This window comes from Cibotium barometz, chromosome 30 (assembly GCF_041138505.1).
Source record: "Cibotium barometz isolate CiBa-2024 chromosome 30, ASM4113850v1, whole genome shotgun sequence".
NCBI lineage: Eukaryota > Viridiplantae > Streptophyta > Polypodiopsida > Cyatheales > Cibotiaceae > Cibotium > Cibotium barometz.
The window spans coordinates 42,593,809-42,609,438 of NC_141075.1; the positions used below are offsets into that span (position 1 = coordinate 42,593,809).

The 15,630-nt window shown below is 45.0% G+C and overlaps 1 protein-coding gene across 4 annotated transcripts in view; it reads left to right on the forward strand.

Annotated features, from left to right (window-relative positions):
- The first annotated feature begins 2,171 nt into the window (after positions 1–2,171).
- The window catches only part of LOC147621512 (uncharacterized), a 29,597-nt gene continuing 16,138 nt past the window's right edge, over positions 2,172–15,630 (forward strand). For 2 of the 4 annotated variants that reach the window (XM_086824274.1, XM_086824275.1), the window contains exons 1-4: positions 2,173–2,657; positions 2,837–2,994; positions 3,154–3,244; positions 3,511–3,630. In XM_086824274.1, the coding sequence (XP_086680400.1) occupies positions 2,247–2,657; positions 2,837–2,994; positions 3,154–3,244; positions 3,511–3,630 (780 nt within the window). In that variant the 5' untranslated portion in view covers positions 2,173–2,246. Of the gene's footprint in view, positions 2,658–2,836; positions 2,995–3,153; positions 3,245–3,510; positions 3,631–15,630 lie in introns of all 4 variants that reach the window. The other 2 variants (XM_086824272.1, XM_086824273.1) reach the window with 2 other exon arrangements.

Here is a 15,630-nt window from a genome sequence, read left to right on the forward strand (position 1 = left end):
TGGCCATGAGAAAAAACCCAGTGGGACAAAAGTGTCAAGAGCATAAGAGCATGATCTCACGGCGGTGAAGTACTACCAAATATCTATAACATGTAAGAATTGACAAGCAATGAGTGATAATGGATAATAGCATTGTAGCCTCGTTCCAACAACAAAGTTAGGCCAGTGCTTGCTAGGGGATCAAATGTTGTTAAAGGCGATTAATGCTATGTAGGTATGTTTGAGGATATAATTGAGATCAACTACAAGTATTTCAATGCTCTTAAAAGTATGGTTTTAAACCATGTATTGTGGATGCAATAAAACATTCTAAAGGGATAAAAATGGATTTTATGCCATCAACTCAACAAAAAACTTATAGCAAAAAAGAATTGATCCTTTTGTCTTTGTACCAAGCATTGTCAACCAACATTATTCTATCCCGATACATGCAATGAAATATGGCAATATGTTATTCATGTGAATACACATGGAAGATGTATATTTTAAGTAAGACCAAGCAAATAATATGAGAACATGAACCATAAAAGTAACAATAACTTGGAGCAAACACTACATTGAAACAAAGTTTGTAATTTGAACGAGGAGGTGAACATGAATAACAATCTTTTAGTTGATAAAAACGATATATGTGATGATAAATATGAATAAATTGAAAGAGGAGGTAAACAAGAATAAAAATATCATAGTCGATAAAAATGATATATCTGAAGATGAAGATGAAGATGTCAATGACCTACTAAAAGCTAGAAGCTTACAAGGATAAAGATGGCATTTGTGGATTACAAGTTATTATTCCCTTGATGGATCACCTTTGCTTCGTAATTTCGACATACTAGGAAAATAAGACACTTGTATGAATGCATGACCTTAACTTTCCTGCAGAAGAATCTATAGATAATATACTTAATCAGTAAATAAAGGGATAAGTAATATACTAAGGTAAAATTTCAACAAATAAATTAGTATATGTATGTATAAATGTATATACATAACACACATATGTATGTATGTGTACATATCAATATAAATCACATATATATGCATCAGCTTATGATAGTGCAGGTTATTTGGCGGGACACGGTAGCGATTGTTCTTCACAGCGTGAAGACCACCTCCCATGTAAGAAGCTTTTCTGCGAGAAGCCAGCTTTCGACAGGAAAAAATGTGAAGGAAATGATTCTTAGCTGTTTCTCTTTTCTAACCTTTTCCCTCAACAGGGAGGAGAATTCCAGCTGCACGCTGCGGGTTTTGGTGGCTACTGACTGCCATATGGAGAAGGATGAGATCAGGCGGCATGATTCCTTTAATGCCTTTGATGAAATTTGCTCGATTGCTGAGCAGCGCCAGGTTTTTTTTTCTGATTTTTGACATACATACATACATACAAACATACACATCTACACACATTTACAAATGTATACATACACACATACATTCATACATACACAAATATACATACGTGCATACATATACACCTCCGTGCGCTAGGAATTCTATCAGTTTTCTAAAAGAGTAAGATTTTTGTTAAAAGTTTTCAACATCACCATGATGGTTATGTAGCCATAGAAATATAAATTTTTTGGCCAATGGCACATATATGGTCAATTAGATTGCTTGACCGTGTCTCTTACGGATTTGGATATTGCTATTCATCATTTTGATCGATGGACACACCATTTTATGATTTGTAGCAATTAAGACTATTAATGTGTTCACATGAAGGCGATCATTGATGAGGTTGATCATGAACTTAAATGAAAAAAAATGACTTTGGGTTTACCAGGTAAAGCTATCAGGCTATGATGCTGGTACAGATAGATAGATGGACTGTTTTACTGTATTATAAAAATTTGAGTCACCCAATGCTGTTAACAGTGCAAGAAGCCTTGGGTCTTGTCCTTTGAGTTGGTATCGAGACAAGGCATGGCTAGCAGGGTCTGTGTAACCCTTTTAGCCTAGTGCCATCACATCAAGACTGTCCCAAAGTTCTGCTAGGAACTGAGGTGTAGGAGGATTCCTGAAATAGGCGATGGGATATAACTGATTGTTGGGAAGACTGCCAGGAAGGGAGGCTTCTTCCAAGGTGGTCCAACAGCAGGATCAGAATTCCAGCACTGGCGAGGCAGAAGAAGATTCTTGGCATTGTGTCCAAGGAGGGATGGAAACCTACTTTAAAGAGAGTAGATGCTTTAGATGCTATGAGGTGGGTCAGTCAAAGAAGAATTGCTATCTAAAACAGCCGAATGCCCAACTCAGACCTGATTGCGCCAGCTTCTAGTAGTATCAGGTCTGGTGTGGTTATTGAGAAGTTGGTTGAAGACAAGCAGGAGGGGAAGTGTTTGAGGACAGAAGGGGGCTTTCATTGCTATGGGTCGGTGAAGGAGGGATGGGTGGTGGTCCTATTCGATGCTGTAGCATATAAGATTATATTTTATTGCATTGAGGGACCAGCGATTGCCACCACAGTTACCTCCATCCAGACTAGAAGACTGTACCATAGAGTTTGTACGAGGTGCTCAGCTGCCTCTGTGGTTGTAGAAGATGTGTTGATTTTTAGTGAGCCGGCTTCACGAGCTCTCGACAGCAGCATCAAAAACTCTTGCAGGAGCATGGACACCTCAATGCTGATCAGCATAAGAGTGCAGTCACCTGAGGTTCTTGATACTTAGCTTACTACTGTAAAGTCCTTATCTAGATATTGTGGATGCCCTGATGAACAACAGCAAGGACACCTCTGATAAATTTGATGTTATAAAGGATAATGAAATTAAGGTTTCTTAATAATGAGTCTCAAAGGTTCCTTGATAATGAGAAATAAAGGTTTCTTTTGCAGGTGGATTTTTTACTTCTGGGTGGAGATCTTTTTCATGAGAACAAGCCCTCACGTGCGACATTGGTCCAAACACTAGAAATTCTGCGTCGCCACTGCCTCAATGATCGACCAGTGCAGTTCCAAGTCGTCAGCGATCAGACTGTAAACTTTCCCAACAGGTCAGCAAAACCTTCATGAGCTGAGGATACCGTTAACTCACATATTGTAAGTAAAGGTTCCTGTTGATTGTAAATACAGTTCAGGTTGTTGTGGTGATATGGTGATGGTGCACTTGGACTTTATTTCTCGCTATTGGTATCACTAGTCTGTTTCTACAGGTTTGGGCATGTCAACTATGAGGATCCCCACTTCAATGTGGGCTTGCCAGTGTTCACGATTCACGGCAATCACGACGATCCAGCAGGAGTGGTATGTTAATCACTGTTGAGAATCATACAGGATCCAACCTTTTTTCCCTATAAAAAATGAGATTTTTCTATTTGCAAAAAGAAAGAAATTGGGAATCCTAGATTACAATCTTTTTATAGAGGTAATAAAGGGCTAGCCATTCTTGGAGGGAGACAGATCTGAGAGAGGGAGGGGGAAAAGCCACACTGAGAGAACATCTAGTTTTTTTTTACTAAAGCTTGGTAAGGTTAAAAAGCCAATTTTAAGTTTTCATGCTCTTTGTTCAGGACAATCTTTCGGCCATTGATATCCTCTCAGCGTGTAACCTCGTGAACTACTTCGGAAAGATGGTGCTAGGAGGCTCAGGTGTAGGGCAGATCACTCTGCATCCCATCTTAATGCAGAAAGTAAGAGAACACGTGGAACTTCAATCTTGCCTTTGTTTGGCTTATATATACATACATACATACATACATACATACATACATATATATATAGATACATACACACACACACACACACACACACACACACACACACACACACATATATATATATATATATAGAGAGAGAGAGAGAGAGAGAGAGAGAGAGAGAGAGAGAGAGAGAGAGAAATGAAATGATATATTAACGTCTCTAAGAAGCCATAATGGCCTATGAGACCAAAACCGAGAGTACATCTGAAGTTGGTGTCTCATCAAAGAGAACAACTAAATGAGACTAAAAAGTCCAATAAACTGATTGTTTTACAGTTATAAGAACAGAATTATAAGACTCCGAGATGATACTGAGTAGAAAATACTGGAAAATGTATATCAGGTAGATCCATGTATGCTGATCAGTTGAAGTTGCCCTCTCCTTAGATCAAATATCTCCGCCATGGGGTTGTCTAGAATGGAGAGGTCGTAGAAGCGAGGTAGGCAACTCCGATGCCGAGCAATAATGGCTCTGATCTGGCGATGGTGAGGATGCCGTGGTTGGGATCCTGGTGGGCGTGGCCGACAAGCACGACATAAGATGACTGCTCTATGAGTGGTCGGTGCCCTAATGGCCCAATGGAGGAGTCCTCGGGTACCTCAATGTCTTGCAATCTATGCATAAGCCTGGCACGTGGTACAATATCGAAGGCTTCGCGGAAGTCTACAAAGCAGCAGTATATCCTTCTCTTTTGTGCCCTGCCCTCTTCAATAAGTGCTTGAAGTGTTAGTATGTGATCCAAGGTAGTAAATCCTCTCCTGAAGCCGGCCTGTCCATGTGCTCGATGACCATGCCTCTTTGCCCAACGGCTTAGCTTTGACTCCAATATAGCGCCATATAGTTTGGCCAAGTAATGACCAATCATGATCGTCCTGTAATTGCCTGGTACCATGGGATCCCCACTCTTAAAGAGTGGTACAATGATATACTCTGTCTAGCTTGCCGGGAAACCCTCACAAATGGCACGATTAAACACATGTACGATGAGCGGAGCCAAAGTGTCGCGCGCATACGAGAAGTGCTCTCCAACTAGCCCATCATGATCCTGTGCCTTTCCATTATGTAACCTGTCTATTGCATCTAGCACCATCTGCATAGTAAAAAAGGTGCTGCTAGCCTGTCTAGCTCCCAGTGGAGGGGGGGTGGGGGGCTGTCCTGGTGCATCATATAGCTCTCTAGCACAAGTATGCCATGCCTCAGGTGCAGTAATCGGATTACCAGGCTGTCTCTCCTGAAACATCTTCCATGCCCTCTTGCTGTCCTTCCCCAGGAAGAGTTGGTAGATCTCCTCCTCTAGCTTAGCCAGGTAGGCTCGTTCCTTCCTCCGCACAAGGTGCCGAAAGATCATCCTGGCTTGTCTATGCGTGTGAGTCCCAATGGCAATCTCACGTTGTAGTTGTGCTCGTGTCTCACGACACTCATCATCATACTAATTGTTATGTGGGGGGCAATGCTGCGCGGGGGGGGGGGGGGGGGGGGTGGAAGGGATCATAGTGCAGGGAAACACATATGAGGCGGAAGTACACTTGCCAATCCTCTCGTGATCTCGTCCAGAGGGCTATGCGGGTCTAAAGCAAACAAGCCATCAGATACTGCATCTCCGTAAACCCCAACCGTCTCACGTGTAAACTGATATCTCGGGTACCTAGGTAGATGAGTGGTTGGCCCATCTCTTGGGGATCTACCTACTAGTTGAAACTCAGGTATGCATGATCGGTTGCTATGCCAATGGGCCAACTGGAAATCGTGAAACCCCGCACATCAGGTATCAATGAAAGAGATCCCATCAAGTAGTCCACTATGCTCGCTCCCCCTTTAGAGTTCCAGTGTGTGAGAGCATCTGATCCTTCATCTCGATAGGCCATTGTATATGACCACCAACCCATGTGCACTCCTGAGTGTGAGAAAATGCTTGCCATAATTTGTAATCTCCCCCTCATCCTGTGCTGATCTCTGCAGCCCTACATCCTCTGCCGTGATCTCTCGGTACATAGCCTCTTGAGTATCATACAGCTCTATCTGCTCTGTGCCTGTATGTGCATCAAAGTCTCCCAATAGTAATATGTCTCCCATGCTGGCAAACCTCATGATATCATCATATAGTGGCATGTAGGGCGACTCTCTTGATGGTGCAAACCTGTAGTGGGCTGGGGGAAAGTATCATACCGCCACATATAGCTCGTGGAGCCCCCCTCTGCATATTCAGACCCACATGTACCTTGCATCTGTATCTCTATGTACCACATGTATTTTGTCACGAAGCTTCTCCCTAAAAAGTATTGCTACTCCTCCAAATCCTCTGGTACCTCCCACTGTGCGTGACTGAGGGCAGAACACTGATTCCCATCTATAACCCCGCACGTTACGAAGCCTCTTGTTTGTGCACTGATGGGTCTCCATATACATAGCAATATCACTGTGTCTGAAAGTATCCTCAACGTATCCTGCATCTGTTCTAAGGGCTGCATTGCAATTCCACACCATGAATTGCAAGGTCTCATAGGCCGTGCACCGTCAAGCGGGCCTCCTCTCCGTAATGATGACTTGGCCATCTTTGTATACTGCCCATTTCCCCTCTTTCCATGCCTCAAGCACACGCGGCATGTGTTCCTACCGGTGTGCTATCTGTGCCGATGAAAGGTCCTCATCCAAATAAGTCTTTTCCTCCTTAAGGGCTATCCTTTTGGAGAGGAAGGCCTTCTTCTTCTCCAAGTCACGAAACCTGATGATCAATATCTTCACCTTGGTTTCATCTCTGCCTACTCACCATGCTCTAGTAATGGGTACATCAGTGGCTCGAATTTTTGTTGCAAGAGCTTTTGCATCCTCTTGGGGATTTCCCTTATCTTCCCACTCAACTACGTGTACATGTAAGGCACGTGCCCCTCTCTTGGCTTCCTCTTCCAATGTAGCATTCCTCACCTCTACTTTATTGACTGGTGTATCCTTTTGCTTTTTTACTACTTCAATCCATGGGTTGACTTCCCCAATTTGTTTCTTTGTGGCACTGGCAATTTCAGCCCATGAATGCATTTCCTTCTCACGTGTAGCCACTTTTGCCTTACATGATTCCAAAGTGTTTTGCATTTCTGTGATGTCTTTTTCGCGGTCAACCATACATGTCTTCAAAGTGCCTTCGTACGATGCAACTATTGTGCCAATCTCTCGGAGCATGTCATCCTTCCATTTTTGCATCTCTTTTTTCATTTCCGTGTGCATCAAAGCTTGGGCTAATTCCATCTCAACCCGTACTTGGGCTTGCATTTCTCCCTTCAATTGGGCATATATCTCTTCCTTCAGCGTTTTGTATATCACTTTCCTTTGGGCATGCATATGCTCGGTCCATTCCTTTTCAAGCTCCTGTTTCATGCTACATGCTGAAGCGCAGGTGGGCAACGCAGGCAGAGCAGCCAAAGGCGCACAAAGCAGGTAGAGAGGTGCGCACAGAACATAATAGGGGGGACCGCCTGTGCACAGGCCAGAGTGGAGAGGTGCGCGGCTGGGTGTGCACAGAGAGAAATGAAATGATATATTAACGTCTCTTATTAGAGGCCATAATGGCCTATGAGACCAAAACTGAGAGTACATCTGAAGTTGGTGTCTCATCAAAGAGAACAACTAAATGAGACTAAAAAGTACAATAAACTGATTGTCTTACAGTCATAAGAAGAGAATTGTAAGACTGCGAGATGATACTAAGTAGAAAATACTGGAAAATGTATATCAAGTAGATCCATGTATGTTGATCAGTTGAAGTGCTGCCCTCTCCTCAGATCAAATATCTCCGCCATGGGGCTGTCTAGAATAGAGAGGTCGTAGAAGCGAGGTAGGCGCCTCCGATGCCGAGCAATAATGGCTCTGATCTGGCGATGGTGAGGATGCCGTGGTTGTTATAGTTGAGAGAGAGAGAGAGAGAGAGAGAGAGAGAGAGAGAGAGATATTAAGCGTCTACTAAAGACCCAATGGGCCTATGAGACCAAAGTGGTACAATAATGTCCATGGCATATCTCATCATGGAATGGAAAATAAAACAGAATGAAAACATAAATATAGCCATCTCACTGGGGTGATACAAAACTGTCCATGGAAACTCGTCATGGAATACTAAGAACATAAAAACATGGGAGCCACATCAGCTTCGAGTAGATGGTATACCACTCTCCAAAATGTCAAGCATGGGGTTGACGAGTATGGCGGAGAGGTCTCCCTCAGCTATGTCACGTGAAAGGTAGCTCGATGGCGGTGGAGCATGTCGTGGATCTGGAGCTGATGAGGTGATCGTGGCCGACGGGGGGGGTCGAGGGCGTCGAGCACGTTGGAGTGCAGAGGCTCTGTCCGATGATCTTGGAGAGTGGACCGAATCCCTCACGAAATAGACAGTGAAACCTCCCGCGGGTCTCATAGTATACTGGGCAGCGGCATATGTAATGCTCCTCCGTCTCAACCTCTGTGTTGCATAGTCGGCCGATCCTCTCCTCTCTGGGTGTCCATACGAGCTTCCCGGCTCTGAAGATGCGCTCAGCTCTACTTGTCTCCACTCTGAGGCAGTGGGAAGAAACCCGTATCTGGCCAATCGCAATCCGCATGGCATGGGACATGTGAACACTCAAGTAGCTCGGCTGTGGGATGAATCCATCCTCAGTGAGTGTGAGGAAGTGGTCTCTGTAAAAGTGCATCTTCGTGGGGAGCTCCGGGGGTGTGATCCATGTGCAATGTGTGTAGGGGCTAAGAAGATCTGACGGGATAACCTGGTTGGTATCCTCGTGAGACAGCCGGAAAAAAGGGGAGTCCAAACTGTACTGAAGGGGGGGTAGGCGGTCCATGCAGAGCCCATATACTGAGAACCAAGTGGAAACTAGTGCATACCATACTCCAGAGTGCCCCTCAAGTGCTAGCTGTCTGGAGGACTCCAGGGCAAGCCTCGGGTACCTGTGGGGATCCATGTGACTGATGCGATGAAGGTACATGACTGTCTGGAAGAGTGCCTCCACTACCATCGGGGTTGCAGCAAACTCTACCTGGATAATTTGGTGTGGGACTGATGGTTTGCTACGGATCATACGGGAGAACATCATGACCTGGGGCCTCTCAACTTGCTGCCAATCCTCATCGGAGAGAGAGAGAGAGAGAGAGAGAGAGAGAGAGAGAGAGAGAGCGTCTACTAAAGACCCAATGGGCCTATGAGACCAAAGTAAGAAATGAAATGATATATTAATGTCTCTAAGAGGCCATTATGGCCTATGAGACCAAAAGTGAGAGTATATTTGAAGTTGGTGTCTCATCAAAGAGAACAACCAAATGAAACTGAAAAGTACAATAAACTGACTATCTTATGGTTATAAGAACTGTAAGTAAGACTCCTAGATGATACTGAGTAGAAAATATTGGACAATGTATATCAAGTAGATCCATGTATGCGGATTAGTTGAAGTGTTGCCCTCTCCTCAGATCAAATATCTCCGCCATGGGACTGTCTAGAATGGAGAGGTCGTACAAGCGAGGTAGGCGCCTCCGATGCCGAGCAATAATGGCTCTGATCTAGCGATGGTGAGGATGCCGTGGTCGGGATCCTGGTGGGTGTGGCCGACGAGCACGACATAAGACGAGTGCTCTATCAATGGTGACTCCTTGGGAGCGTGGCTGGTGTCCTGGTGGCCCGATGGAGGTGGTCTCAGGAGGTGTGTGGGCTGGGCTGCTGGTGCTGGTGCTGGTGCTGAAGAAATCTGTTAGGATCCTCTGTCTAGGTACATCATGGCTCGGTCTCCTATCTGCCAAGAGGGTCTCTTTGTGTCTCCTGAGCTCAAGCAGGAACAATCCCAGTCATCTTTGATCCTCAAACTCCATGACCCTGCGTAACTGTCCAAAATCCTCTCGGAAGACGCAGTGATCTCTCCCTCGGATCTCATGATATAGTGTACATGGGCAAACGTAGTGCTCCTCTGTCTCTGCCTCCTGGTAGCATAGAGCTGACAAATGCAGTCATCCGAGATTTGATGCACATATCGCCCTGTCTCAATCCGCAGCTGGTGTGATGAGGTCTGGATCTGTCCAATGGCACAACATATCCCATGTGATATGTGTACATCTGGTGAGAGGTGCAGAAAATGGCTCTTGTAATGAGCCATTTTTGTGCCTAAGGGCTCAAGGGGACTAGTACATGTCCTCTCTGTGTCCACTTTGACGATATCCATCCTAATCATGTGGTTCTGCTCCGAGCGGGTGAGATCCAAAAATGGACAATCCAAGTTGTACTGAAAGGGTGGGAGTGCCTCTATTCGCAAACCATGTAGGTCAAACCATGATCTCATCTGAGCATATTGTATGTGTACACACTGCCTCTGAAGTACCCCCAAGGCTGCATGCCCTCGAGCTAATATAGCTGTTGCTGCCTCCTTCAGGGAGAAACACGGTGTTGTGAAAGTAACTCCCAAATAGACATGACCTGACGTACTCAACTGGCTCCCCTCGGAGAGTGAACCGATACTCTGATCTCGTCACCCATGTCTATGTGGTGTTAAACACCATAACCTTGGTTTTCCCAAGGTTCAACTGTCAGATCTCTATCTGCACAGAATGCTTGTAATGCATCCAAATGTCTCTGTAATCCCTTCGGAGAGTCTGAGATTAGAACAATATCATCTGCATATAACAAGATGGGTATCAACACCCTTGCCAGGCATGCCCCTGGGCCTCCCAATCTGTCTACATAATCGGAGACCACATCCATGTGCAGTCCAAAGAGGGTGGGTGATAGCGGGCATCCTTGCTTCACCCCTATCATGCCGGTCACCATATCGGATAGTCTGCCTGGAGCTCGAACTCTACCTGTCACAGACTCATACAAAGCATATATCCCCCACTGCATATCCTCGGGTACCTCAATGTCTTGCAATCTGTGCATAAACCTGGCACGTGGTATGGTATCGAAGGCTTTGCGTAAGTCCACAAAGCAGCAATATATCCTTCTCTTCTGTGCCTTGCCCTCTTCAATAAGTGCCCGAAGTGTAAGTATGTGATCCAAGGTAGTAATTCCTCTCCTGAAGCCGGCCTGTCTCTGTGCTCGGTGACCATGCCTCTCTGCACAACGGCTCAACTCCGACTCCAATATAGAGCCATATAGTTTGGCCAAGTAATGACCAATCATGATCGTCCTGTAGTTGCCTGGTACCATGGGGTCCCCACTCTTAAAGAGTGATACAATGGTATGCTTTGTCCAGCTTGCTGGGAAACCCTCACAAATGGCACGATTAAACACATGTACAATCAGCGGAGCCAAAGTATCACGTGCATATGAGAAGTGCTCTCCAAGTTGAGCAGTGTTGCCAGGCGTTTCTGAAACGGCAGGTATGAAATGGGTTTCATACGTTTTGAAACGTTTCATAAAAGTTAAGAAACGGGTACAAAAAGGTTTCATACAAAATAGAAAAAGTATGTATATTTTTAACTTGAAATATACAAAAGAAAAAACTGTTGACATAACTTATAAGAGACTACATTGAATTCATTTCAATAAAAACAAAATACATGTAAGATATGATGCTATCACAAATCACGTGGGTGATGACTAAACAGAAATCAAAAGGATCACCATGTGGGTGATGAGTCATGACTCAAAATCCAAGATCAAAATAAATAACATGTCCAAAGTTCAAACTAAATAACATGTCCAAATAAAATGATGCTGGCAGCTGCTAGCTGCTATCTGCATGCTCATCCTCATCTGCATCCTCATGCTCATTCTCATCTACAGGCGGCATCTACAGGCGGGCTGACACGAGTGTTGATTTGATGGCAAGCTGGCACACAAAATGGCGAAAAAGTACAGGTGGTCGCCATTGGGAAACGTGCCCCCAGAAAAGTTACGAAACGATTCGATGTGACGGGCTGTAGGGTATTAAAATATTCATGATGAATAAAAAACACGTTTCGTACAGGACGAAACGTTTCGTACATTTCAAACCTGTACGAAACGCGTTTCTACGCAACACTGTCTCCAACTAGCCCATCATGACCCTGTGCCTTTCCATTCTATAACCTGTCTATCGCATCTAGCACCATCCGCATAGTAAAAAAGGTGCTGCTAGCCGGTCTAGTTCCCAGTGGAGGGGGGGTGGGGGGCTGTCTTGGCGCATCATACAGCTCTCTAGCATAAGCATGCCATGCCTCAAGTGCAGTAATCGGACTACTAGGCTCTCTCTCTTGAAACATCTTCCATGCCCTCGTGCTGTCCTTCCCTAGGAAGTGTTGGTAGATCTCCTCCTCTTAACTTAGCCAGGTAGGCTCATTTCTTCCTCCGCACAAGGCACCGAAAGATCATCCTGGCCTGTCTGTGTGTGTCTCCCAATGGCAATCTCATGTTATAGCTGTGCCCGTGTCTCACGACACTCATCATCATACCAACTGTTCTATGGGGCAGTGTTGGGGGGGTGGGTGGGAGGGATCATAGTGTAGGGAAACACATATGAGGCGGATGCATGTAGTACACCTGCCAATCCTCTCGTAATCCCGTCCAGAGGGCTATGCGGGTCTGAAGCAAACAAGCCATCAGATACTGCATCTCGGTAAACCCTAGCTATCTCACGTGTAAACTGATATCTCGAGTAACTAGGTAGATGAGTGGCTGGCCCATCTCTCGGGTATCTACCTACTAGTGTGAAACTCAGGTATGCATGATCAGCTGCTATGCCAATGGACCGAGTGGAAATCGTGAAATCCCGCACATCAGGTATCAATGAAGGAGATCACATCAAGTAGTCCACTGTGCTCGCTCCCCCTTTAGAGTTCCAGCATGTGAGAGCATTTGATCCATAGTCACAAGGAACGGGGGATGAGGACGGGGGACGGCCATAAGTAGGGAACGGGGACGGGGGAGGGAACGGCACTCAAAAAATACTTTTTTTAAGAGTTTTTCTACTCTACACTTATTCTACTTTGGAAGTACATCAAAATGAGCACAAATTTACATAAAATGGTAAGCTTTTGAGTCATATTAACAAAATACGCCAATCAAAGAGTGAAGGCATTGACGGTTGATTGTATTAATAATTAAGTAGATACAAAATGAGAGAGAGAAAGAAAGAAAGAAAGAAAGCTGTATTAACGTCTACTAGAGAGAGAGAGAGAGAGAGAGAGAGAGAGAGCGTAGAGGCCTAGAGGCTTGGAAGTTGGAAGACTCAAGAGGCTTGAGGGAGAGGTGAGAGAGAGAGAGAGAGAGTCTAGATAGTAGAGAGTAGGGCCTTGTGTGAGAGGCTTGGAAGTTGGAAGTTACTAAGTTAGAAGAAGCTTGAGGGAGAGAGACTAGAGAGAGAGAGTTGCTTGAACTTTTAAAACTTGAAGGGGTGTGTGTGTGCTTGTAGCCTTGTAGCCTTGTTCTTATATAGATATTAGATAGGCAAGAGAGAGGCAAGGGCAAGTGAGAGAGAGAGAGGCAAGTTGACCCTGATGTGGGGGTTCAGCTTGATGCTCGTGTTACTCAAGGGGAAGTGGAAGCTGTTCTCTCCAAACTTCCCATGGGAAAGAGCCTTGGTTGGGATGGTTTGACAAATGAGTTTTTCCGAAAATATGCTGATCAGCTTGCAGACCCTTTGACGCTTATTTGTCAAAGGGTTTGGGATGAGGGATATATGCCTGCCGATTGGAAGTTGGGCATACTTCGTTTGTTGCCCAAAGTCCCTTCGCCTACTTCTTTGGCTCAATGGCGCCCGATCTCACTTATGGGTATTATGTATAAAATCTTTACAAAGATTTTTGCCAATCGCTTGCAGAAGGTGCTTCCTACTCTTATTCATCCATATCAATATGGATTTGTGCATGGCAGGAATATTTTGCATAATATTCTTAATGTTCAAATTGGAGTGGATTATGCCAAGGCAAAGAAGCAAGAGATTGTGATGGTGCAGCTAGATCTTGAAAAAGCTTTTGATCATGTCAGCTGGTCTTTCCTTTCTCAGTTAATGACAGCCATGGGCTTTGGTCCCAAAATGGCTAATTTGGTGCATTTACTTGGCTCTGGCTCTATCATGCGGATTATGCTCCGGATGGTATTTCTCTCACCCGTTCTCTCCGGCAGGGCTGTCCTCTTAGTTCTCTTTTCTTTGCCATTGCCACTCATCCTATGTTATCTCGCCTAGATGCTATGGCATCGCATGGTGAAGTGGTTGGTTTGCATCTCCCTCATGGCAAGCAATTGGTTGCTCAAGCCCTTGCGGGTGACACTTTTATGTTTCTCAGGGCCGAAAAAGCCAATATAGATCGAGCAATGGAAGCTTGGAATAATTTTGCATTGGCTTCTGGGCTGAAAATAAATTCAACAAAATCAGCCCTCATTGTATGCACGGAATTTGATCTTGAGACATTAGGGTGGCAAGGCCGTGTGGTGCATACAGGAGACATTGTTCGTCATCTTGGGTATCCGGTGGGTGTGGATGTGGACCCCCAAGTGCTTCTTGCTTGGATTTCTGCTCGGATCTCGGATAAATTTGTGTATTGGAAAGCTCAAGGGTGGCCTATGCACGTGAGGGTTAAGGTAGCTTAGGTTATTATGCTTAGCATGATTTCCTATTTTTTGCCTTTGCTACCTTGGACGCACAAATCTCTTCTCCGTTTGGTTGCTCCCATTCGGTTTATGCTGTGGAAGAGGCAAGGAAATATTATGGGTCAAACATGGATAGCTTGGAATCACATTACGACGCCCAAAAGAATGGGTGGGGCTGCTTTACTGGATGTCCGCTTGCATATGATGGCGCGGGGTATTCATGGCTCGTGACTTGATTGAGTTGGAGGGATTGTCACATGGACGGACACGTGTGCAGGCTTCATGGTGGGACATTGTGAATGCGGCTCATCCTGTCCGTATTCGCTCATCTCACATTTTATCGCATATTCTCCTTTCTTGGCATGAAGTTCTACTATTGGCTCGGTGGGATCCTGGTCATGAAAGACTACTTTTGAACTCTTTGCAGTTCGAAACATTTGTGGAGTCGCGTCATTGTTTGGCCAGACAGAGATGCTTCACGCATACGACTCAACCGCATGGTCAGGTTAGGCTTGGTTAGAATCCGAGATGCTGTGATACCTGGTCGTGATAGGCCATATTCGTTTCGTCGTATTCGGCAGCACTTTAGGGTTCCTCGGACATTTCAGCCACTATGGATTGACATCATGCATGCAGTTGAGCCTTTTACTCCATTGCCTCGGCCATCTGCAGATTAGCCTTGGCTTGATTGGGCACTATGTAAATCTGGTGACTTGATATCACTTTCAACTAACCAGGTCTATCATAAGCTCGTATCAGAGAAAGATTGGGTTTCAGCCAAGGCCAATAAGGTGTGGGGATTGCACAAGTCTAAATCATGGTGGTAGAAAACTCTTATGCGTGGTTGGCAGTCTAAACTCCCTTACCAAGGTAAGGTTTTCATTTGGAGGATGTTGGTGGGAGGGTTACCTACACGGGATCAGCTCAGCCGTCGTAAAATTACATTGGCCTCTTGCTTCTTCTGCATGACATGCACTGAAACAGTTATGCATCTGTTCATGAGTTGTCCAGTGGCCCGTCAGATTTGGTCTTTTGTCTCTCGCATTTGGGAGGGAGTAGAGAGGTCTACTGTTTCGGCTCATCAGTGGATATTTGGGATTTGTCCTCAAGTCATTACTTCGGACAGTCACCTTGTGATATTCCATTTCCTTAGATGGACAGGACTTTGGCATATTTGGACTACACGGAATGGGTTCATCTTTTTTTTTTCCCGAGAAAAGATCCTTTCATTAGTTATATAAAAACGCCCGTAGGGCTACAAAAGATCCTCTCTGCTCATAAGAAAACAGAGCAGAGAACAAAGCAAGGCAGCCCCGGAGACTCTCCCTAGGTGCTGAAAAGTACAAGTATCAGTACAAAGAACTGAGAGGCTATATCATACAATAGGAGGGGGGGA